The sequence below is a fragment of the Sturnira hondurensis genome, unplaced genomic scaffold (genome assembly GCF_014824575.4).
Source record: "Sturnira hondurensis isolate 20B ecotype Veracruz unplaced genomic scaffold, ASM1482457v3 Scaffold0002497, whole genome shotgun sequence".
Lineage (NCBI taxonomy): Eukaryota > Metazoa > Chordata > Mammalia > Chiroptera > Phyllostomidae > Sturnira > Sturnira hondurensis.
In genome coordinates this window covers 5,832-33,084 of record NW_028075128.1, presented here as the reverse complement: position 1 = coordinate 33,084, position 27,253 = coordinate 5,832, and the positions used below count along the sequence as shown (strand labels likewise).

General features: G+C 35.0%; 1 protein-coding gene across 1 annotated transcript; it reads left to right on the top strand.

The window, feature by feature from the left end:
* The first annotated feature begins 773 nt into the window (after window positions 1–773).
* LOC118982862 (sulfotransferase 1E1) lies at window positions 774–27,253 on the top strand. The gene is made up of 8 exons (XM_037040016.1): window positions 774–909; window positions 7,717–7,878; window positions 13,015–13,140; window positions 13,937–14,034; window positions 19,850–19,976; window positions 21,584–21,678; window positions 25,036–25,216; window positions 26,523–27,253. Exons 2-8 carry the CDS (start codon window positions 7,731–7,733, stop codon window positions 26,633–26,635), a joined length of 888 nt encoding a protein of 295 aa, XP_036895911.1. The 5' UTR covers window positions 774–909; window positions 7,717–7,730; the 3' UTR covers window positions 26,636–27,253.

Sequence of the window (27,253 nt, the reverse complement as noted above, 5' to 3'; positions counted from 1 at the left end):
GATTCACAGATTCCACAAACACTTGGCATTTTACTTTTCTCATCTTTTTATCTAAATTCCAATGATGTCAAATGGATAACTTGACCTAGAAATTCCACAATAAATCTTGTATTAAGCCTGTGATTCAGAGCAGAGAGAAGTGAGATTTAAAAAATAATAATCTTAAAGATGAGTGATGTTTACATACTTTCCTTAGCTGTCATCTGGTTTTGATTTTCAGGGCTGCTTACGACTATAGGCAAACATTTAAAATAGAAGATATGTTCCAATTGACTTATTAGGACACAATCAAATACTACAAAGCTCTCTTTGACAGGTATTGGTAAAATGAGTTGGTCTTCTGATCCAGGGTCCTCACAGCCCTCCTGTTTCTTCCCTGTCGTTTTCTCCTCTCCTTTCACTCCTCCAGCAAATTTATACTTTGAAGGTAAACCTTAACAACTTTATTATTCATCAGTGAGTGAGTAAGAGGGTTTTCTTCTCAAGCTCTTCTCAAACTGTTTTGCTCCAGTTTTCTCCCTTATTTTCCCCTTCATTTGCTGTTCCTCCCTCTCCCCAACCCACTGATGGACTTTGGCAAATCTAAGAATTTGATTATGAGCCAAGATGGACAAATAACAGCAGAGGCAGTCGACGTCTCTGTGTGAATGAACATGACTGTGCGTGGCTGACTGCATTTGCAGCTATGGATCTGTATTTGTGTTACTCCACTGCATCACAGACTCTGGAAAGCCAAGCCCACAAGTTAGTCTCCACCTTCTCCTCCTCTGGCATTAGGAATAAAAGCTCCTCAGAAACATTCCAGATGCACACACAACTCATCTTTTTTTTGCAGCTTAAAACCTGAATGGGGATTTGAGGAAAACTGCACTGAATCACCCAGTTTCCTTCACAGGATCATCTGGACAGGTTGTATTTTTAATATTATTATAAAGCTGTTAAAATATAGAAAGAATAAAGTCTTTATCAGTACTTTAGTCACTTTGTAATGTAAAGCATTTAAAGTCTTGTTAAATCCCGTGTGTCAATAAAAACAGCATCTTGCATTTATGTAGTGCTTTTCTGTTTTAAGAACTTTAACGTAAATGACAGTATCATAGTTACTTTGTAAGACTTGCTCACTAGATATATGCTCCATTTTACTTATGAAGAAATAAAGCAAGTGAGGTAGAAACACAGTGAAGACTGACTTCTAGTCTGATGTTTACTTGTGTGAAATATACCAGAAACAGTCAGTTACTACCATGGATGTTGCAAACATTACTGTTATTGTTAAGAGAGACGTCAGATAAATACAACAGAAATACAAATCCTTGGGCAAGTATTGACAGGAAGATCATTGGCAGTATAGCACCTATTTTATCTAGGAGTCTTTAATAAATACTAGAGAAACCAGAGAGACTTGAACTAACAACTAAGTTTAATAAATATTTTTGAGTATCTACTTTGTGACACAGTGCTGGGGCCTGGGATAGAATTGTGTACAAAGGATGTTCTCTGCTTTCAGACATTTTACCTAAAAGTAGGTAAGTCTGAGATGGTGAGGACTGAGTGAGTCCTATGCACATACTCACCACGGAATCCCAGCGGTTCACACTGTTCTAGGGGGTGGAGTAGGCACTCACACAGAGAGTATCTGCCGAATGAAAGGCAGATTGGGGGATGGAGAAGGATAGGCTAAACAAAGGAATTAAAAAAGAGGCAGGAAACAAGAAATAGAGAGAGAAAGAAGAAACAAATCTTTCTGAATTCAACTGAATTTATGAATTAGAGTTTTAACTTTTGTTTTGTGGGGGGTTTTTTGCTGGTGTTTCTAGACAACTCTAACCTACATACTCACTTACAAAATAAAACTGACCATTTCTAATTAAAACAGATCTTTTGAGAAAGAGGAGATTAGCTAGAAGGTGTGTCCATACATTGTGATATGAGATAATTTACCAAAAGTAGTTAAACAAAGACAGAGATTTTATTGTACACCATGTAGTTTAATCGTGAGTCCAGAATTGATCATGAAGGGTCTGCCAGAAGTCAGACTCTTCAATGATAAATCAGCTACTCCCAGCCGACTATAAGCCAATTCTTTCCCATTTGGCAGAACACCAAGAAAGTTTTCACATGAATAAACAAATTAGTAGGCAGGGCAAGCGTGGCCTTTTATACACACTTCTTCCAGTGAAAGGTCTATTTTCTGAGAGCAAGGGAAGGTTTGAAAAGCAAGCTGATTTATTAACAAGACTGGTTCTAATAAAAATATCATAATTTTGGTGAGATTACATCTGATATATCTGAGAGGGAGGTTTTGAGAGAGTTGAGTTTACCTTTATGGACTGTTTTTTTCCTCCTTTTGGTAGGCATGACCATGAGTAGTATTGTTTGGTGGTTTACCAAACCCATGTTGAGCCACTATCTGGTTATAAACAAACAGTCTCTCTTCTGTCGTGCAATCTGGGGACCAAATGGAATGAATGTCATACTAGATTGTACCAGAGAACTTTAGACAAGTAAACAGGGACAAAATTCAAAATTCGTATTAGACATTTATAGTATTTACCCTCATCGGTAGAAAACACATCCCTGACTCTGATTTTCTTTAGCTAACTTTCTGTTTACATTCTTAGGAATTTTTTGACAACAAATATTTTCCTTGCTTTGAACAGATATTACTATGTACTATTACTGAGAATGTCCAAGTGTCTAGTTCTTCTACTTTATCATATAGATGTGCCATAATAACAATAAAAGCTCATACTTATTAAACATTTGTAATTGTCCAGGATTATAATTTAATTGAATTCCCAATAATTGTTTCACGCAAGTATAATTATTAACATCCTCAATTTGTAGATGAGAAAATGGAGCACAGTCAAGTTAATTTGCCAAGATTATACAATCTCAATGAACAAAGCTAGGATTTAAACCAATGTATTTTAGAGCCCATATTCTTAACTATTTTCTCTACTGTGCACACATTAATCATCTATAAGTCTACAAACTTTTAACATGTGTGTGTTTTTTATTATATGTGCACCTTTAAATACTAAGGTAACCATACCAATCATAAAGCAAACATTTAATACACTTCATTATATGGGCAATAAAATTCTATACAACAATATTACAAAAGTAGAAAAACATAGTTTTGATATACAAATCAATGATAAATTACTAACTATAAATCAGGAAAAAGCAATAATCCTGATGGGCAAAATGGATCAAAAAGATTAAAATAACCAGTAAACTTACAAAATGTGAAAATACAAAAAATTATAAAATATCTATAAAGTACAGATTTAAAAATACATCTTCACTTATGAAAGATTACAACAAATAATTTCCAGTGCTGGTGAGGATATGAGAAAATAAGAAATATTACATACTTTGCAAATTTGTACAATATTTCAGTGATTTGTTAAAAATATTACCATTAGAAAACTGTACTTGAACAACAAAAAATAAATTCAAAAAGGAAGCAAGGAAAAATATTTATCAATACTTTACACATGCATAACTTTTATTTTGGCATTTACAATATCACTGCAAAGATAAATGTAAAAATAAAAATGCTCAAAAACATTCATTAAAGTACTACTTCAAAAAATTGGGGGAAAAAGGAATTTCCATCAATAAAGAATTGTATCATCTATGTTACATCCATGGTATGGACTACTATGTGTCATTTATAAGAATAAAAACAAAATTTATGTATCAACAACAAAATATGTTCACATTATGTAGTTCAGTGTAAGAATAAATTACAAGCACTGGATGGTGTGGTTCAGTAGATTGAGTTCTGGCCTGCTAACCAAACTGTTGCTGGTTTGATCCCCAGTCAGGGCATATGCCTGGGTTGCAGGCCAGGTCCCCGGTAGAGGACATGTAAAAGGCAGCCACACATTGATGTTTCTCTTCCTCTCTTTCTCCCTTTCTTCCCCTCTCTAAAATTTTTAAAAATATATTTTATTGATTATGCCATTACAGTTGTTCTATTCCCCCCTTCATTCACCTCCACCCTGCACACCCTTCCCCCCACCAGACCCCCCTCTTAGTTTATAACCACATGTCTCAAGTTCTTTAGATTCTATATTTCCCCTACTATTCTTGCCCTCCCCCTATCTATTTTCTACGTACCGACTATGCTACTTATTTTCTGTACTTTCTTCCCCCTTCTCCTCCTCCCACTCTCCTGTTGCTAATCCTCCATGTGTTCTTCATTTCTATGGTTCTGCTCCTGATCTAGCTGTCTTCTTAGTTTGCTTTTGTTTTATGTGTGGTTGTTAATAACTGTGAGTTTGCTGTCCTTTCACTGTTCATATTTTTCATCTTCTTTTTCTTAGATAAGTCCCTTTAACATTTCCTGTAATAAGGGCTTGGTTATGATGAACTCCTTAAATTTTATCTTATCTGAGAAGCACTTTATCTGTCCTTCCATTCTAAATGAAAGCTTTGCTGGATAGAGCAATCTTGGTTGTAGGTCTTTGGATTTCATGACTTGGAATACTTCTTTCCAGCTCCTTCTTGCCTGTAAAGTCTCTTTGAGAAATCCGCTGACAGTCTGATGGGAACTCCTTTGTAGGTGACTATCCCTTTATCTCTTGCTGCTTCTAGGATTCTCTCCTTCATTTTCATCTTGGCTAATGTAATTATGATGTGCCTTGATGTGTTCCTTCTTGGATCCAACTTCTTTGGGACTCTCTGAGCTTCCTGGTTTTCCTGGAAGTCTATTTCCTTTGCCAGACTGGGGAAGTTCTCCTTTATTATTTGTTCAAATAGATTTTCCACTTCTTGCTCTTCCTCTTCTTCTTCTGGTACCCCTATAATTCGGATGTTGGAACATTTAAAGATGTCCTGGAGGTTCCTAAGCCTCTCCTCATTTTTTTGAATTCTTGTTTCTTCCTTCTTTTCGAGTTGGGTGTTTCATTCTTCCTTCTGGTCCACTCCCTTGATTTGAGTCCCAGTTTCCTTTCCAACACTATTGGCTTCCTGTGCATTTTCCTTCATTTCAATCAGTTTAGCTTTCATTTGTTCCTCTAATTTGTGACCAAAATCAACCAATTCTGTGAGCATCCTGATCACCAGTGTTTTGAACTGTGCATCTGAGAGGTTGGCTATTTCTTGGTCACTTAGAATTATCGGCTCTGGGGCTTTGAGTTCTTGAGCCATATTTTGGTCTGTTCGTGCCTGTTACTTATGAGGAGCGGAGCCCTAGGTGTTCACCAGGACGGGGCAACTCAGTCACTGGGTTGTGATGCTGTATGTGGGGGCGGGGTTAGAGAGGGGCACTGGTGGTCCTCTCTGCTGCTTCCTGCCACTGGGGCCTGCATGGTCTGTCTCACTGCTTGCTCCTTCACTGGTTTATCAGTTCATTTGAACGGTTCATTTTTGTTGGACTTCTGTATAGTTCAATTTTCAGTGTTTTGGCTACATTTTTGTTACTAAAATTTTGTTGTCTAAATTTAAACTTGTTTGTGGGAGAAGGCACAGTGTTTCCACCTACGCCTCCATCTTGGTGGAAGTCCCCCCTCTCTAAAATTAAATAAATAAAATATTTAAAAAATAATTTAAAATTGATTACAAAGAAAAGTAAAATATAATAGAAAATATATGCATAAGTATATTTTAATATATATTTGGAAGCATGACTGTGATACTACTAAGAGTGAGTTTTTCTTAAGAGTAAAATAAAGAAGATACTTTCTCTTTTCTCTATTGTTACATTTTTTAACAATCACATAAAAATAGTATATTTATATACACATTTACATATATGAATAAATGTATGCATATTTGTCCTTCCTTGTGTAAGACAAATATGGTTCCATCTTCAAGGAGTGTCATGCAAGATGGAAGAAACCTTTTGTTTTTACATAGAAACTTATGGCTTATAAATACAATTTTAAAATAAAACCTTTTAAGTCTGACACAACATAAGTAAATAACATTCATTTCCTTTCCTCTGCTGGTTACAGCAGCATTCACTTCTTACAGGAATAGCATTCACTTCTTACAGGAAGGCCATTCACTTCTTACAGGAAGGCCAATAGGAAGACTATTTATAGATGTTAAATCAATAGTTGGAGAAGATCCTAACTAGGGCAGTGAGCAAACAATAGGAAAAGAGGAAAATAACAAAGATAGAATCAATGGGATTTAGTATCAGACACTGGTGACCAAAGGTTAGGAGGCAACATATGAAAGTTTTCATCTGTAATGTGCAGCTGAGAAATGTACCAGAAAAAGCATATAGTGTAAGGGTATGGTCTAATTATTTGGTTTGATTTGTAGGACCCTTATTTTTTCTAAAATTTTAGCACGAGTTGTTTCTTCCATAGGGCTTAATTCATTTGTTATAGTATCTACTAATTCCATTTCCTGTTTACGATGTGTTTCTCATGGATTAGGACTCTGTTAAGAGGAACAGGTGGGGTGGCTAAAAGAACTACTGTCCCCTGCTGTGATACAAACTCTCTGACAAACACAGTAAAAGCTGCAGTGTTCACAAATCTATAGGTGTATAATAACCTACTAGGCAGCCTTTGGAGCAAAAGTGAATTAAATAGAGATCTAGAAACACTAATGTCAAAGAAGGATAAAATTATTTGAGATGCTAAACAAAAAACTCAAAATGGAGAAATTGGTGGGGAAAATGGTAGCGAAAGAAAGTAAGTAAGAAAATACAGTGTTATTAATTTCATCTTTTTAATTTTTTTCAAAAAGATATTTATTATATAATTCTGCTTACAGTTTTTACAGTTATTTAGTTCTAACCCACATAGTTTTTTAGTAATTCTTTAGAATATGGTTCATTTCTTTCTTGCACAAACTGGAAAACAGAACTGACTTTGATGTACAAGACCATATACACAAGAAATGATGTACAAGAAACTGGACACTAAACCTACTCACGCATGAAGAAACAAACAGCAATGTCTTTCTTTTTTTTTTTTTTAAGAGTATAATTCTTTCAATTTTATTTATTTATTTTATTGTTGTTCAACTACAGTTCTCCCCATTTGGTCCCCAACACTTTCCTCCACCCCACATACCGCGACCTTTCACACTCATTAATTTCATCTGTTTTAAAAATACACTCACCAAGCATTTGAATTTCTTACCTAAATAAAAAATTTTCAGGAACTAAGGGAACTCTGACTTTGAGAACTTGCAATAGCTATCAAATATGTCCATCAGCTTTATTATTATTTAATAAAGACATGTAATGTAGACATGTCTACATGTCTACATGATGTCATGATGTCTATTTAATGTAGACATCATTAATCAAAGTAATGATTTGCCAAAATATTGTTGTATTTCTGAACCTCTTAGTCTTTTATATGCCCAGCAATTTTGAAAGAGAAATTGAAGGCTCCATTGTTTTCATTCATTATGGAATGTATTAAATAAATATAAATATTACATATAAACATGGCAATACCAATGTATCACATATTTTATATAGTTTTAAACATTTTACTTTATAATGTCATGTATTTTATTATTTTTCATATGTTAGACTTATCTTCTGAAAAGGATTAGAAACTCTTAAAGTGTCAAGACTGTGTTATATGCTCCTTAAATATACATTTAACCAATAAGCTCAACAGCTGAAAAACACTGGATGGACAAGAGAACCTCAGTATACAGGGCTATTATTACTGTGAAAACATTATAAAGTACTTACAAAGTGGAAAACATGCCTTATTTTTCTTTCAGTGAACCACTCTATAATGGATTCTTCCAAACGTGATGATTCTGAATTCTTTGATAGAGTCCATGGAATTTTAATGTATAAAGATTTTGTCAAATATTGGGATGATGTAGAGGCATTCCAGGCAAGGCCAGATGACATTGTCATTGTCGCCTATCCCAAATCTGGTAAGTCTGCTTGCTGTGCCTAAGCTGTTCCTTTTCTCCTAGTAATGGCAGACCCCTCTTGAATGGTAACTATTAAGCTGTTCACTCCTTTCACACTCACACTCTATATTAAATAAAGACAGACATAGTAGTTTTTGTAGAGACAGAAAAAGTGGCATTGATAGCTCTAAGATCATAATAATCTATATCTATAAATTGAGCAAAACCATTAGAAATGGGTATTGCTGGCTTCTGGCAAGATGTTGATGTATAAAAGTGGTACTTGGAACTTCCCACAATCACATCAAAATTACAACTAAACTACAGAACAACCGTCATTCTAGCTGAAATCTAGCTGAATAGAAGTTGTCTAAGTAAGGATATAAAGAAAAAGCCACATGGAGACTGGTAGGAGGGGTAGAAACCAGCTGCTCCCACACCCACTATGTGGCAGTTAAAAAAATAAGATATCTTGGTTGTAGAGGTCCCCTGTGAAAAGCATGGGTCCCAGCCTCATACCAGGCCCTCCAGAGCAGGGTTCCAGTGTCAAAGTTGAAATCCCCATAACTCCTGGCTGTAAAAACCAGCAGAGACTGTGGATAAGTGAGACAGAGCACTTTTAGAGTCCCAGGTGTTCATCTTAAGGGCCCATGCACAAACTCACTTCTTCTTAGCTCCAGTACTGAGGCAGCTGATCAAAAGATGCCTCAGACACACTGAGAATAACAAGTAACAGGGCAAAAGCTGGAGGAGTAGCTTTCTACTAGTCAGAAGTGCTGGCAGAAGTCATGGTCCTTTGCTGAGCCCTCTCCACACAGAGCTGGCTCTTGGGTGCCATATATGAGTTTTTATCACCCTGGCTCACATTGTTTGCCCCACCTTGGTGATTCGCTGAGACTGCACAGTACACAACCTTTGGGCACACCCAAGCATTTCTAGTAGCTTTTCAATACCAATAGCTTCCCTCGGCTCATGCTTTGGACTTTCACAAAATCTCTCAAATAAGCCTCTGCATATTCTATACTCTTGCTAAGTGGTCCCAGGCCTAGCACCAACAACAACCACCTTTACTTGGCAACTTGGTTTCTCCAGGGAAGCTTGGAACCCAGCAGCCATCTGCAGTTTGCTTTGTAGCCTATGCCAGGTGGCCACAGGCAGGGCACAGGCAGTGGTTGACCTTGGTCTGCACCTACTGGGAAGGCCCAGAGTCAGCACTCATGGTGGACAAGGTGCACAACTTCAGACCAAGCTGAAGCACCACCTACCACTTCCATGAGCAACACCCTCAGGGGATGAACTCAGCAGGTACCTGAGTCCTGTTGAAGTGAGTTCTTTTCCGTGATGTTGTCCCTTGCACCGTAGATCCTTTATGGCCATTGTGGCTGGTCCTCACAGCCAAAAGAAAGTAAAGCGATGAAAAAGGATATTTCATTAAAATGGAAACAAACAAACAAAAACCTGGGGTAGTAATACTTATATCAAACAAAATTAGATTTCAAAACAGAGCCTATAACAAAAGACAAAGAAATACCCATCAAATTCCACTTCTGGGTATTTATCTGAAGAAATCTAAAACATTAAGTGGAAAGAACATATATATCCACATATTCATTGCAACATTATTTACAATAACCAAGATAGAGAAGCAACCTAATTGTCCATCAGTAGATTAATGGATAGAGAAAAAGTGGTGCATATATACAATGGAATATGTCTCAGCCATAAAAAAGAATAAAATCTTGCCATCTGCCACAACATGGATCAATCTAGATGGTACCAAGTTGAATGAAATAAATCAGAGAAAGAGAAATGCCATACAATTTCACTTATATGTGAAATTTATACATTTCACTTATGTATTTCACTTATATGTTTTGCTTTAAAAATAAAATAAATGAACAAACAAAACAAAAGCAGAGTCAGATATAGGGAATATTATGACAGTTGCCAGATGGGTGCAAGCTTGGGAAATGAGTAAAAAATGAAGTATAAACTGGTAGTTATAGAATAGTCACAGGGATATAAAGTACAGTATAGGGAATATAGTCAATAATGTTTTAGTAACTATATATGGTGTCATATGTGAACTAGATTTATTGGGGCAATCACTCTGTGAGTTATATAAATGTCTAATAATGTGATTATACACCTGAAACTAATGTAATGTTGCCTGTCAACTGTGATTTAAAGATAAAAAAATTTTAAAAACATGAGGAAAAGGAGACAACTCATAACTTCCCTTTTAAAGATTATATTGTTTATATTACATAATTGCCCCAGAAAATTTGAAAATTCTTCAAGGTAAAATTCAAAAGGAGTTAGGAAGAATCATAAATATTCAACACAATTTGTCAAACATTATGAAATTTAGCCATGATCATGATTGGAAATACAGAAGTTGAGGAGGAACGAACAGGTAAAGCTGAATTCTCAGTGATCACAGGTAAGAGAAAGGTTACATTAGTGAATAAAAGCTGTAGTCAGTATTAGCAAAGTTTACTAAACAAACTACAAGAAATAGTTCTTGGTGCCCAGTGCCTAAGCTTATGGAGCCTCATAGAAAATAAAGTTGAAAAAAACTATTTGTAAAAAAAACAACAGTGTGACTTGGGTAAGATATTCCTTAAACTAGAGATTTGAAAATACATAAAATGTAAAATAGTAAATCTGTAAAAATTATGCAAAAGAAACAATACCCATGCAGGCTGACACAAATGTCCTGCTTCCCTGTAATGGTCATCAATTCTTTTCCTCCGGAAACAGTCCAGCTGTCTCTTGACCTCATCTGTACAGCTGTCTCTTGACAGTCCAGCTGTCTCTTGACCTCATCTGTACTCTCCTCCAATTGCCTTTTCCAATAATTTATTTCATATGTTTATTACCCCTCTTATGACACTCTCTACCCAGCATGGAAGCAGAAAAAGACAGCCCTTCATGCCGACATCTGGCTGTCTCTCACAAAGCTGAGGCCTTTCTAGTGCTTCTCTTAAGTTTCCCCATTCATGCACCCTGATTGATTAAACTGTTCTTCCCTATCTCCTGAGAAAATTCACAACCAAGAGTTCAGTGAACTTCATTCTATACATAAATTATCCATTATCAAGGCTATAATCTTCATAAAAAGCTTAAAGGGTAACATGAAATGCATTGCATTTATATTTTTGTGATATTTTGTTCTCCTTGGGAATTAAATTTCTTATGGGGAACACTTCTTATTCTGCTGACCTGCAGTATAACTATCCTGTTTGTCTCATACAAATCAATTACATTTAACCCTTCTAATTTCATTTGTTTAAAATAAACTCAAACATATATGAAACTTTCAATTTTAAATGCATGTGCATGTGTATTTATTTATAAAATATGATATATAAAACTATCAGGTAGGTAAACATGTATTTAATGACTTTGTAATTTTTTCTTCAACCTTTGTATGATTTAGTAGTTTATTGTTGAATTTTCAGGTTTTTTAAATTGATTTTTAATTTAATTCATATGGTCAAAGAATATATTCCGTGTGGTTTCAAGCCTCTTAAATTTACTGAATTTCATTTAACAGTTCAGAGTATTGTCTAGCTGGTGAATGGACACTTGATAATGTTCTGCTGTTGAGTGGGATGTTCTAGAAATATCAAGTTACTTGATAGTAAAAAAAAAGGGAAAAGGGGTATTTTTGGCCACATTATGTATTGTAGATGGATAAGTATAGAGCTATAACTAAAAGTTAATACTACTAACTATGTTTACCTAATGTCGTTATTGTCATTGTTGTACAGACAAAGTATAACCAATTTTCACAGATTAAAAAAAAAACTCTTTTTCAGCTAACCAGCTTTTCTATAAGTTTATCTCCAAAACTTTATATTTAAACAATATATATTTTTGAGGTTAGCTCAACTGTTGTAGTTCCAAACTCAGAATCATAGCCCTTCAGAAATTAGGAGGGTCTAATTCAGACTTTTCTATCTTGTTTTTCCATTTAGCATTTAAATATGTCAAACACTAAATATGTCTTTGGCTCCTCCCACTCTACGCCCTTCCTCCACTTCCTTGTCAGGATCTGTGTCAGCGTAGTGAGAGGAAGCCTGAGAGTTATTCCACATGCACTCCTTGCTTCTTCTTCGCCTACATTCAGTCAAAATGTTCTGTCTATCATGTCTTGTACATGTGTCTCACAGTCAGTCTCTTCAGGTCTCTTGCCTCTCCTTGTTGACGCCTCATTCCATTGTTCTATTTAGTCTGCCACTAGAGGACTTCTTCCAAAACACACTGCTGATCATCTCTCACTTTTGCTTGATGTATGTCAATCAATGCCTTTTTAAACTTTCAGAAAACAGCTCTACAACGCATTTTTTGCTTGCTGCCTGCTTGCCTCTATAGCCCCATTTCCCCCAGCTTTTCAGGTAGCCTCTTTGATTTAGGCTTTACAATCTATTTCCAATTCTTTTCCTCATGACTATATTATTCTAAAGTACTTGACCTTTGATTGTTTTTAAAAAGACAGTTCTTCTACTTGGTAAAACCCTTCTCTACCTCACAGAACTGGTGAATTTATGCCAATAATTTGTTGAGGCTAAGCTCCTTTATTATTTTCTCTTAGAGGCATTTCTTGTTGAAACATCACAGCAGAAACGTCATACTGAACTAAATGTTCCTGTTTTGCAGTTCTTTAAACCCTTGTGTTAAGATCATAACATCTTAAGGAAAAAAGTATTGTAATCATTGTTTCTAACTCTTCAAAGGGCCTTTGATCACCACAGGGTAAGGGCCAGATTTAGTCTTTTCTATATCCTCTGAACTAAGTACTCAACTTGAGGCATAAAAAGCTATCACGAAAGTTTGTGTTTGAAAGCATGCTTGAGTGTATCATCTATTATTCAAGTCTCCTGACTTTTTAAATGTAAATATTCAGATCCAAACTGTTATCGGCTTACCAATGTCACAATTTATCATGGACAAACTGGTACTCCTGCCACAGGTATGTTTTACTATAATATTCACCCATATTTATCAAGGCTATTTTTGGGCCTTGGGCTATTTTGATGCCTTTCACATGTTACATTGGGAACGTTCAGCTTTATCCAGCTATAAATGCATCACTTTTGTCACCAGCCCAGCATGGTCAGTGGGAGTCTCAGGTTTGTTTCATTTTCACAGGCATAACCTGGACGAGTGAAATTGTAGACATGATATTTAAAGAGGGTGATGTGGAAAAATGCAAAAAAGATGTCATTTTTAATCGAATACCTTTCCTGGAATGCAGAAAAGACGAGATGATGAATGGTAATGTTTACTTTGATTTTCATAGCTATTATATATATACACATTAAAGTGTGGATGTAGATGATATAAGGAAAGCGACTATAATTGAGAGTGGCAATTAGTATTATGTCTTCTACATATTAAAGCATATACATTTAATTTACAATCTTGACCAAGTTTATGGTATAGCATGTGCCTAGAAAAGAGTGAATAAGGATAGCTCTTATATGTGTTCAGTAGAGCCTAGTGGTGAGAATTTATCTCTCTATGGACTAAATGTGATAATACTTTGAACACTAGAAAAATATCTATAAATTTTTAAGGATTTATGCAAAAGGACATTTATTACTTTATTTTAATATTGTAAAAAATAGAAACACCATAAATGTTAGTTAAGAAAAGAATATTTAGAGATGATATAATGACACAAAAATAATTAAAATTTTAAGGATATCATATGTTTTCTGACAATGCGATATCAATAGAGTATATTGAGGAGAAGGATAATTAGAAAATATTAAAAGTTTTACGTATGTATGTGGTATTTGATAGCTGTGAGTATGGACATATAGAATATATTTATATAAAAAGCTGTTTATCCAAATGTCAATAATGATTTTCCAAAGGGATAAAATTTTATTTGATTTTTAAAATAATTTCTTCTATCTAAAATTCTGTCATAGTTCATATGCATATACTAATAACATTATCAATAATAAAATAATCTTAAAGTTACTTCTATTTTTAAAACATCTATAAAATCCATGTAAATATTTATAATTTTGAAGTTCTCTAACCTTTATTTTTTATAAATCAGGGGTAAGACAATTAAAAGAGATGGCATCTCCTAGAATTATGAAGACTCATTTGTCAGTGAAGCTTCTTCCAGCCTCATTTTGGGAAAAGAACTGTAAGGTAACCAGAAGCCAAGTATTCTGAAAATGTTATCCAAGTCAAATACATTTTAGAATGTTCATATCATAACTGTGTTGTATACACACTCGATTGTTAACATTTCACTGAATCTATAAACATTTGATAAATGTAGATTATAGTCAGCATAGTCAGAGAGTCTAGATTTCAATTTCAGCTTTAGAGGTGATTCTGAAAACAAACAAAAAAAACCCCAAGTAAATTCTCTAAGCCAGTTTCCTCATCTGTAAAAGAAGAATAATAATAGCATCTTCCTCATATAAGGATCAAATGAAATAATGTTGATAAACTGCTTAACATAGTATCTAGCATATAGTAAATGGTAGCTACTTTTGTATTTGTTGTTATTACTAATTGTATTGAATGTACTCTTACAAAATTTTGTGCTTGGTATTGGGAGGCAAGCACATGAACTAGATAAAGATAAACCAGGCAAATATCATGGTAATTACTCTCTCTCATGTGTCAGCAATACAACAATTAAGTCATATGCAGTCATATGCCTTATCTTCATGGACACATAGTTCATTGTGATTAAGGGGCAAATAAATAGAGAATGCATTGTCATAGGTCAAGTAAGAAAAGAATTCTAGCCTAGACATTGAGGATAGGAAAGACATCCAAGAGCAAGTAACATCTCAGCTGATATTTTCAGAATGCATAGCAGTTAGTCTGTACAATGCCAGAGGAAATGATGGGGGATTTAAAATGAGTTTGGCTGGAAAGTTGAGTGTACATATTGACTGGATGAGTGAAGGAAGGTAAGCTAGGGCTTGATTACAACAAATGTTAAAAGTCAAGAAGTTTGGAGTCTATTTAATAACAATGAGGAGTTGTAGATATCAAGTTGCTGACTAACACAATCAAGTTTTTCTCTCTTTTTTTTAGAAAGAATCATGTGAGTAACCCCAAAGTATGGGCATAACATTAATTCTTAGACCACTGAGGCTGTTCTTCAAGATCTTTCTAGCTTTCTTAAAGACATATTATGACCCTTACTATACATATCATATATTAAAATACTATAGGCTGTCATTACTAATAGAAAGAGGGATTTATCACAGTCACAAAACATTTCTACTTGGTACTCTGATGTTACATGGCATATTTGAACTTCTGGAGATTCATGGTCCAAACTTCTTTAGATCCCAATGTTGCTTGCTTGTTTGTATACTCGCTTTTTTTTGAAATAAGAAATTTTAAAAATGATACACCACATGCATTATACTAAAGTCATTCATTCTCTCTCAGTATATTTTATAGGACAGATGCCATTACCATTTTTTCAAGATTTGACCAAGTCACTTTTTTTCCTTTGAAGAATGGATTGTAACCTTGATGTTACAACATTCACTTTTCAAATGGAAATAGCTATTGTACTTTTACAATGGTTTCCTAAAACTTCACAAAATTGCATATTATCTCAGAGATCATCAAAGAGTAAGAAATAGCTGCATGGGTTTATGTTCTGAATATTTCCAGGATGATTCACTGGGAGACAAGAAGACAGATGAATTGAGATGATTAGTAAAATTGTGTGTAGAGGTGTAGACCAGAAATTATAAGTGATAAATAAGAAAAAAGAAGAAACAGGCCTAAAAATTAATAGGCAATTAAGAGCAATAGATTTGAGGCCTCCGAGTGGTTGCAGGAAAGGTATATTGGAAATAACTGATAAGGAAAAGGGAGAAGCAGGACTTTCTTGAAGAAAACATGATACTGCAGGATAAGGCTCCAGAAGTGAAACTTCTAAGGTTCTAACAAGAATCGTAGCCTAATTATAACATTGGCTGGCTAAGGTAAAACATAAGTAATGATCAATGAGTGCAAGAACCTAGAGGATCAGGCAGACAGATACTGACATTACACAGAATGATAACCAGATTTGAAATTGAGAGTAATACTAAGAGGCAGTTATTAAAATCTTTCATGAAATCAAGAAAATGACCTCAAGCTTAGAATGGCATCAGCTGGTGGCAGGTACCATTGTTTCTTCTTGAGCCCTTCCCGGATCCAGGCTGCAGGGTACAGAATCTGAATTCTGTTAATCATTCAAATACTGATCTAGCCCAAGCCTGGTGATTTTCTGAGACCCTGCTCCACAAAATTTAGACTAAACCTTTTTTCAGAGGCTAATCCACACAGGTGGTCAGCCTCGGGCTAGGGCCCCAGCGATGGGAATTAGAGCCTGAAAGCACCAACTGGAAAGACTTTCTCGGGGTAAAGGGTCTGGGAAAGGATCCCAGGCTCACAGAGAGTTCGTTGGAGAGACCCACGGGGTCCTGGAAAGTACACGGGCCCACAGACCTGGGAACCAGCACCAGAGGGGCCCAATTTGCTTGTGGGAAGCCACAGAGGTGACAGAAATCTGAGAGAGAGTGGAGCAGAGCAAAGCGCCATCTTTTTTTCCCCCCTCTCTGACCACACCCCCAAATACAGCATCACAACCCTGCAACTGGGTTGCCTAGCCCTGGTGAATTCCTAAGGCTCTGCCCCTCAAACATAACAGGTGCAAACAGACCAAACATTATGACTCAAGAACAGCTTAAAGCCCCAGAGCTTATAATTCTAAGTGACCAGGAAATAGCCAAACTTTCAGATGCACAGTTCAAAATACTGGTGATCAGGATGCTCACAGAATTGGTTGATTTTAGCCACAAATTAGAGGAACATATGAAGGCTAAACTGATTGAAATGAAGGGAAATGCACAGGAAACCAATAGTGATGGAAAGGAAACTGGGACTCAAATCAAGAGAGTAGACCAGAAGGAAGAAAGAAACAACCAAACAGAAAAGAAAGAAGGAACAAGATTTCAAAAAATGAGGAGATGCTTAGGAACCTCCAGGACATCTTTAAACATTCCAATATCCGAACTATAGGGGTACCAGAAGGGGAACAGGAACAGCCATGAGTGGAAAACTTATTTGAACAAATAGTAAAGGAGAACTTCCCCAATCTGGCAAAGGAAATAGACTTCCAGGAAATCCAGGAAGCTCAGAGAGTCCCAAAGAAGTTGGATCCAAGAAGGAACACACCAAGCACATCATAATTACATTAGCCAAGATGAAAATGAAGGAGAGAATTCTAGAAGCAGCAAGATATAAGGGGACAGTCACCTACAAAGGAGTGCCCACCAGACTGTCAGTGGATTTCTCAAAAGAGGCCTTACAGGCAAGAAGGGGCTGGAAAGAAGTATTCCACATCATGAAATCCAAAGACCCACATCCAAGATTGCTCTATCCAACAAAGCTCTCATTTAGAATGGAAGGGCAGATAAAGTGCTTCTCAGATAAGGTCACATTCAAGGAGTTCATCATCACCAAGCCCTTATTATATGAAATGTTAAGGGGACTTATCTAAGAAAAAGAAGGTAAAAAATATGACCAATGAAAGGACAGCAAACTCACAGTTATTAACAACCACACCTAAAACAAAAGCAAACTAAGAGGACAGCTAGATCAGGAGTGGAACCATAGAAATGGAGATCACATGGAGGGTTAGCAACAGGGGAGTGGGAGGAGGAGAAGGGGGGAGAAGGTACAGAGAATAAGTAGCATAGACGGTAGGTAGAAAATAGATAGGGTGGAAGGCAGGAATACTATGGGAAATACAGAATCTAAAGAACTTGTGATACATGAACATGAACGAAAGGGGGGCATGGTGGGGGAGGGCTGTGCAGGGTGGAGGGGCGTGAAGGGAGGGAATGGGACAACTGTAATGGCATAAACAATAAAATATATTAAAAATAAAATTAAAAAAAGAAGTACAAATTGGCAGTAGGAAGAATCATGGAGATGTTACATATAGCATAGGGAATATAGTCAATAATATTATAATAACTATGTATCTTGTCAGGTGGATGCAAGATTTGTTGGGGGATCACTTTGTAGGTTATAAGTTAAAAGTTATAGGTTATACAAATGTTTAAATGCCATACTGTACACCTGATAATAATATAATATTTTATCAACTATAAATTTAAACTATTTAAAAATAATGTCAACCCAATTTAAAAGGAAACCAAATATGTATAGTAAATAATATTAACATAAAAATGGCATCAGCTAAGAGAATTATGAATTGAGTGTCATGGAGCAGGGATCTTTCAAGTGTAGTATTTTTAAGATGAATTATGATCCCAAGTGAATTATGATAAAATAACTTCGACTCTAGAGAAAGCTGCAGTGAAAGTCATAGCTTCAAAAAAGAGTTAAAGTTTCCTAGAAGGTTAGGAGGCATGTATAGTAAAAGGTTTGGGATATAGAACAGGATCCGCCAAAATGAAAATTTAGGGGGAGAATGGGTAACTTTGTGCTCACCACCACCATTTGGAAAAGCAAAAAACTTCATGGAAGACCTGGAGCTAAGCTTTAAATATGAATAGTATGAGATGCAGAGAATATTTAAGACAGGGGTAATAGCATGATGAAAGTAAAGGAGGCCCTGGCTGGGTTAGCTCAATGGATTGAGAGCGGGCCTGGGAACCAGACAATCACAGTTCGATTCCCAGTCAGGGCACATGCCTGGGTTGCAGGCCAGTTCCCAGCAGGGGATGCATGAAAGGCAACCATACATTGACATTTCTCTCCTTCTCTTTTTCCTTTCCCCTCTAAAATAAATAAATAAAATCTAAAAAAAAAAGAAAGTAAAGGAGTAAAAATTCTGAAGCAAACCCATGGATAGAGTGGCAAAGAGTTCCATTCAACTAATAGTCAGAAAGAACTAGGGAGAGTTGTAAATAAAATTGGAAAATTTCAGTAAGGCTAATAATAGCTTTGATAAGAAAAATTATTTTTTGTAGTAATTAAAGGTTTTATGGTGGGATCTTAAAATTGAGAACCACACTTCTTAGAATAAAATATATTTTCTTGAAATTGTTTGAAAATATGGAGACTTGAGTAAGACAAGTTAGTGAGCCTAATTATATCCCTTAAATAGTGGACAAGTCAAGAGCAGCCTTTCTCCCTTGATGGTATTACTCAAGTGACTGAAGGTGCAAGTGGTAGGCCATGGGGACATGGAATTTACTTTTGCAGAACTTTTCCTGTAGCATTGAATATCAGACCTACAGGAGGCCATAGAGATCTGAACCAACTCACTTGTTTAATGGATAACAATTTAGGTGCAAAATGATTGGTGCTTTAGGTCCAAAGTGAAGGGATGATAGAACAACTTAGTTCCAGAACTAGCTATTAAAACCAAGCCTCCTGATTATTAATTTGCTGGTATTTCCTCTATATGCAAAATAGAGATTGAACAAAATGTTGGTGGGGATTATATTGTCATTGAGGTTAATGTGACCCTCATAAATATAGCTGTTTTTTAAAGACCGTGAGTGAGAAAACAGCAGGACTTTTTTTTTTTTGTATACAGAACAAATGGTGCATTAGAAAAACCAGAGAACTTTATTACTGAGTAATTCTCCAAATCATTTGCTCTCATTGATTTATTCTCAGTGTTGCATTGTGACTCAGCTTCAGTTTTGTTTCCTTACTTATATTGAGGATAATAATCTATCTGGCCCAATTTATAACAATGGAATTGTGACACTCAAATGAAGTATTATATGAAAAAAAGCATAAAAGTGAAAAATTAAAACAGATATTGAACAACACTGCAAAAGGTGCTGTAATTTCAGGCTATTGAAGGGCTTTGCTTTTTTATAATTTTCTATACTTTCTAAAATGCGTATGTATCATATTTGTAGTTGAAAACACAAATGTTTCCTTTCAAAATTTTAATGAAACTGTGTTTGAAAATAACTAAGTGATTTTATATTTGATTTTACCTTCTTAGATGATCTATCTCTGCCGGAATGCCAAGGATGTGGCTGTTTCTTTTTACCATTTCTTTCGAATGGTAACTGGACATCCAGATCCTGGAACTTTTACAGAGTTTGTAGAGAAATTCATGGAGGGACAAGGTAGGAACGGCTTCCTTTCTTTGAACTCTTTCAATGTAAATGATACAAGACAAATGACATCTATAAAAAATAGTTTTTGTTGTCTTTCCTGATCTATTATCTTCCCTGATCCTTAATTTAAAAAAAAAAAACACAAAACAAAACAGAAGTTCTAGTTGCCTTTGAACTTTGGAGCAAGCATAGGGTTTCGAGATATGGATGGCAAATTGTAGAATATACACAGCTCAGTTCAATGCCTAAAAAGAAATATATATATATATGGCTTGGAGGTAACATTTTTTTCTCTTTAAGACTGAGACTCCGTGTCCAATTTTTCCTCCTGTTTTTTTTTTATTAGAAAACCATTTTGCAGAGTGTTATTACAACTCCATTGAACAAGAGAGGGAAGGGCATGCTATTACAACTCTGTTGAACAAGAGAGATTGCCCATTTGTTTCTAAGGAAAATTTTAGGTGCTATATGGGGGTAGACTTTACAAAGAAATCTGAAGTTTTTACTCATTATACCCAGTGTCCAGTCTAAATGATTCAATTAGATTTCTCAGAACAGTACTAGAGTTACCTGAGCAGAAATTCTGGAAAATTTTGCCTTTTTGTTTAACTACAGACTAAAGCAACTGAGAATGTAGATTTGAGGAAGAAAGGGTTTGGGAGATTCTAGTATTAACTGAAGGCTATTCTGAGCCTGTAATAATAATTGTAAGGAAAATGATAACAATTCCAGTTTTGCTTTTGTAGAAGCTAATATTGACTCAGTAAAAGTAGAATATGTGCATTTTATGTTTTTTGGTGTATTTTTAGAAACTTTATGCTAATGTATAATAAATAAAATATATGCCTCAAGATCATGAAAACCCACACTGTAAGAAAGAAAAAGATGAAGTTGTACCTCCACAAACAGATAAATAAAATCATTATAAATACCATCGTATAATTTCTTCTGTAAAGAAAATATTGCCAATAGAATAAAAAACAAGAAATATGCGATGATTTAATGCAAAACAGGATACTTTGACTTACACATTTTGATCTCATTCTGTCAGCTTGTGTTGGGTGAACACTTGGATATGTGTAGAGAAGATAAGGGAAGAGAAAGGAAGTGACAGAATTTGGTCCTATTAGATCATTTCCAAAGTCTTCTAATTCTCTTAGAGTGAGAATGACTCTACAGGTTCTTAAAAGAACAGCTCTTATCATCTAAACTGCAAGTAGTAGAATAAATAATTGTGTAGTTACTAGCTTCAGTTGCCAAACCAGTTTGTAAATGACAAATTTAAGACCTGGGCTGAATTCTTATTACAAGAACATTGGTAGTTCCAGTAACTCACCTCCCTTCACCAATAACCTGATTATACATGCATACACAAATACTTCTCTGTGCCATAAACTATGCCATAATGATGAAAATTGAGAGTATGTTTCTGTGTCTGAATCATTCAATGTATTTTGCCTCCTTGCTGCAGAAAAATTTGCTGAAGATGTGTGGCTGATCTCTAGTTTTCATTCTGTGATCATTTATATTAATTTGTTGCTACTGTTGTTTGAACACTTATTCTAAGGCTATATAAAGGTGATACTATGCTCTTACATTTTTTTCTCTAATTTTAGTTCCTTATGGTCCCTGGTATGAACATACAAAATCTTGGTGGGAAATGAGAAAGAATCCACGTGTGCTATTTCTTTTCTATGAAGACATGAAGGAGGTAAGAAGCTGAGAACATATGAGCAACTTATATTTTTATAATATTTATAATGTCATATTTTAGTAATTTGTAAAATGTCATCATTTAGCAATACCCTAAATACAAAAACCTGCCTTTAAATAAAGGGTTACGATACTCAAAAAATTACAGTTATCCAGAAACTTTAGCACAGATTTAAAGTTAGTGAATAAAAATCTATGAATGAATATGTTTAAACCAAAGTATCAAAATATTACCAAAAACAAAATTTGAAAGAACTTGAGTTTATATACAAAACAACAACAACATACATAGATATATACACACAAGAAATCACAACAGATGAGAAAAGTCAACTGGTCTCCAAATCTATAGCTGCTGGAATTATCAGATAGCGGTTTTGAAGTACCTATGCATAATTTTATTCAATAAAAGAAGAAATTATAAATTTTACAAAGAAACAAGAAGTTACTAAAATTTGCAATTCATATTGGAAAGAATACCAAAATATAATTTCTTTTCTTTGTTTTAAAAATATTTTAAATTTATTTTAGAGAGAGAATGTTAGGGGGAGAGAGAGAAAAAAAGAGAGAGAGAGGCAGGAACATTGATTTATTGTTCTCCTTATGTATTAATTTATTAGTTGACTCTTGTTTGTGCTATTAATAAGATTGAACCCACAACCTTGGTATATTGGGATGACATTTTAACCAGCTGAACTACCCAGCCAGGACCAAAATAGAATTTCTAAAATAATCAATTAAAATTAGTCATTAAGAGATAGTTTAAATAATAAGCCAGACATGCCTAAATCATGGATTAGTAATGTGGAAGATGGAGCTGAGTTAACCCTATAAAATTTACTACATTGAAATAGAATACTTTAAAAAATAATAATAGATATGTAAGCTAGCATGATAAGGTTCCACTTATACCAATTTCAACTTTCAGAAGGAGAAAGTAAAGAGAATGCTCAGAATAGCAATATGTAAAAGTCTGATGGCCTAAAAATGTCCTTATAATCTAGTTTTCTTCTAGCTTCATTAGTAATCAGGATAATACCACATAAAACTACTATGAGTTGTTATTTCATACCCACCATACTAACCATAATTTAAAAGTTTGACAACAATAAATGTTAGGATTTGGATCAGTGAGAAGTAATGTGCTCCTGATGGTAGTGTGAAAAGATACAAACACTGTGGAAACAACTTGTCACTATCTACAAAGGGCAAAATATGAACATAGACAAAGTTCCAGAAATTCTACTAGTAGATATATACTCTTGAAAAATTATGGCTGGCATATAGTATATATGAGGTCCATTGTATAAGAGGTCTGTTCAGAAAAAGTCCAGCCATTGTTAATATAATGAGAATGGTTTGTGCAATGTTGATGTAACCTGGCAGCCAAGGAGAGTGGGCTGGAATGTGCATGTGTGAACAATGGTGACTTCACTGTACTAGTCAGTTGGGGTGGTAAACATCATTGGGTGAGTGAGTGTACTCTGTGGCTGTCACGTTCAAAATGACTGAGCAAGACCATTTTAGAACAACAACTCTGCATCAATTATTTTGTTAAGCTTGACATTCCTCGGTGGAAACACTTGAACGAATCAGGAAGCTGCAGCTATGGGCAACTGGTGATTGGCAACTTCATCACTACAACAGCTCATGCATCATGTCTCATGCAGAGTTTTTTAGGGAAACATCAAATCACCCAGGTGACTCAGTCCCCTTGCAGCACAGGTTTGGCACCTGCCATTTCTGGCTTTGCCCCAAACTAAAATCACCTTTGAAAGGGAAGGGGTTTCAGATGCTGATGAGATTCAGGAAAATAGGATGGGGCAGCTGACGGTGATTGGGAGAACTGTGTGGGGTCCCAAGTTGCCTACATACTATTTTTAATGGTTGAATACCTTCTTGACAGGCCATATATATGTATATATGTATATACATATATCACATCTTCATATATACATACCACATCTTCATACATACATATATCAAATACCACATTATATTCATATATGCATGTGGGGAATATATGTTACATCCTTTTTATCCTTTCATTTGTTAGTGAACTCTTAGGTTGCATCCATAGTTTGGGTATTTTAAATAGTGCTACAAGGAACATATCTTTGTGAATTAGTGTTTTTATTTTCTTCAGATAAATACTCAGAAGTGGAATGATAGGTTGTTGTTTTGTTTCATTTTTTGAGCAACATCAATACAGTTTTTCTTATTGGCTCTGCTAATTTACATTCCCTCCGACAATACAAGAGAATTCTGTTTTTGCCACATTTATGCCAACCTTTGTTATTTGTTGACTTTTTTATAATAACCATTCTCACAGTTGTGGGGTGATACCTCATTGTGGTCTTGATTTGTATTTTTCTAATACTTGAAGATGTTCAGCATTTTTTTATTTGGGCCATCTGTATGTCTTCTTTGGGGAAATAGCTATTCATGTTTTCTGCTTATTTTTCAATCAGATCACTTTTTTTTAATTTAGATTTTATTTATTTATTTATTTTTAGAGGGGAAGGAGAGAGGGAGAGAAACATCAATGTATGGTTGCCTTTTGTGCATCCCCTGCTGGTAGTCAGCCTGCAAGGAACCGGTTTGCAACCCAGGCATGTGCCCTGACTGGGAATCGAACCTCGATCGTCTGGTTCGCAGGCCCGCGCTCAATCCACTGAGCTATGCCAGCCAGGGCTCAGATCACTATTTTGATGTCAAGTGTATGAGTTTCTTATATATTATGGATATTAACTCTTTATTAGATATATCATTGACAAATATCTTCTCCCATTCAGCAGGTTGTTTTTTCTTTTTTCCTTGATGATTTCCTTCACTGTGCAGAAGATTTTCAGTTGGATGTAGTCCCATTTGTTTAATGTTTGCTTTTGTTGCCTTTGCCTGTCATTGTATATGTACATATATAATAGAACACACACACACACGTATATATCCAAAAATATATTGCTAAAACCAATGTCAAAGAGTTTACTGCCTATGTTTTCTCCTTGAAGTTTTATGGTTTCAGGTTTTACAGTTAAGTAATTCAGCCATTTGAAGTTTATTTTTGTATATAATATAATAAAGTGGTATTTTGTATATTATATGTAAGAAATTATATGGTGTGAAATGTATTTTATGTCCATTTTATGGCTGATAAAATTGTGTTTAGAAAAGTTTAAAATATAGCACTTTTTTGAGAAGTATTTTTCCTCATTAAAGGCCTAATTCCAATATCAGTGTATAGGGGTGAGAGGGGGACAAAGAGTTTTATTTTTCCTCTCTTTCTTCTTTTAATCCAAATAGCTATGTATTCAATTTTAGTATTTGAGTCTTCAGACTATTTTTTTCTTTCTAGGACATCAAAAGAGAAGTGATAAAACTTATACAATTTCTAGGAAGGAAGCCTTCAGGGGAGCTTGTGGACAAAATTGTGCAACATACTTCATTTCAAGAGATGAGAAACAACCCATCTACCAATTACACAACACTACCAGATTGCATCATGAACCAAAAAATATCCCCCTTCATGAGAAAGGGTGAGTTAGTCATGTGATTTGCCTCTGTTGCTTTAGGAAATCACAAGTTGAAATAATTATAAGCAAACACCTAGTGAGGCCTATGCATGCCTGTGGACTCAGCTTGTTTTCTTCAGAGTGGTCTCCCTGACTGTGGAGCATCATACAGTGATGAGCATCATACAGTGAGAAATCTCCAGCACGAAACTTTGTAGACCACTTTTGACACGTTCAGTAAGTCAGAAGGACCTTCTGCATGCACTGCACAAATCAGTTTTTATTTTTCAATTGCATTTTCACCTTTCTTGAACAGGCATAATATGCCAAAAATGGTGCATATTCTCTTCTATATTCAATATCAAAATGACTACATAAAAATTCACCAGTTTTCTTAAGTTTTTTTTTAATGCACGCTGATATAACAGCTGTCACAATACAAACAAAATTGCTTCGAATGAAGTTAAATACAACTAAGCACTACTAAAGACATCTTACAGAAAAAAGAAATGAAATTTTTGGCCAACCCAATATTTTCTATTATTTACTTTTGATATTATTTCACTGGGAAAGTTTAGAGCTTGTTGAGCTAAGGTGGAAAGTGAACTACTGACTGATGTAAAATGCAGGGTGACCTCCTTCTGCCAGGAGAGGGATAAATGTGACAGAAAGTGAAAGAAAAAGGCCTGCTAGACTATTGTCATAAGCCCAGGTGAGAACTGCTGAGGAATTTTTCTGTCAGTAGCAGCAGAATGAGAGAAAAGGCAATGAGTATGAAAAAGTCTGAGTATGAATAAAAAGTTAGATGTAGGATTAAAGGGACAACTTTTAAATTTATGCCTTGGATTCCTGGGATTGCCATTAACCTGATTATGGAAAAGAAAACACAATTTGGTAGGGACAAAATGAATTAATGTTTCAACTAGTTGAATTTAGGGTACTTGTATGGGATTCAGGTGGCAATATTATATAAGCAGGTGAATATAAATCTATATGTGAGTGTTATCAGCATGAAGAAGGACATTGTAAAATGTGGATCTCATCTTAGGGGGAAGCCCAACATTTGAGAGAAAATTGGAGAAAAAAGTTCAATGAAGTAGCATTAGAGGGAAGAGTCAGAGAAAGAAACTTGCTATATATTATTGTTTTAACAATCATAACAAATCTTTCTTTGCAAGCTCAAATATGTATATTATTTGTGGTATATATTTTATCACCATAATTGAGAGTTGTGGCTATAAAATTTGTGTAGGTATTAATGAAAGTGCTAAATACTTTATGATTTTGGCTTGAAGACACAATATTTACTGTGTTTGTCCTTTGGTTACAGGAATTGCAGGAGACTGGAAGAATCACTTCACAGTAGCCCTGAATGAGAAATTTGATATGCACTATGAGCAGCAAATGAAGGGGTCTACACTGAAACTACGGACTGAGATCTAAGAAAGGTTTTTCTAACATACAGGGCCCAGCACAAATAAAGCCCCTGTTCTATTACAAAGTCATACGCATGTGATTTTGTGACGTAACAATATCGTATTCAAGCAAACCATATGACATTTTATGTAAAATGCTCAAATTAAAACTGCGAATCATTACACTCATATTATTACCTTACCAAACATACTCAAGCAGGGGTTACTTCTGCTGCACCCTGTATTAGAGATTAAATGTTTTCTTCTCATTATTTCTCAATTTTTCTTGTTTTAGATTGATAGAAAAGAAGTCATATGAAAGGTTATGGTCAGGTCCACAAGATTATTGAGATCTCAATATAAAAAGATGAAGGATTTTTTCTTGATATTATCTTTTTATTTTATTTTTTCTTTTTCTTCTCCTCTTTCTTTTTATTCTTTTTACAAATATCACACAGAGCTCTAATCTATGGGAATCTATGGGAACATACAGATAGTTTGAGTTAGAAGCTCATTAAAAATAAGCAAACATTCCAACTTTTTAATGCTAGTTTTTTTTCCATTTCGTAGTACATTTAGTATATGTATAAACTTTGAAAATCATGGAAGAAAAAACTAAAAAAATAAATTCAGGGGCATAATTATA

Coding starts and splice junctions, on each gene's coding strand:
- LOC118982862 (XM_037040016.1), top strand. CDS start 7,731: ATGGATTCTTCCAAACGTGATGATTCTGAATTCTTTGATAGAGTCCAT. Junction 13,141..13,936: donor AAAAGACGAGATGATGAATG/GTAATGTTTACT, acceptor TTTATAAATCAG/GGGTAAGACAATTAAAAGAG. Junction 25,217..26,522: donor ATCCCCCTTCATGAGAAAGG/GTGAGTTAGTCA, acceptor CTTTGGTTACAG/GAATTGCAGGAGACTGGAAG.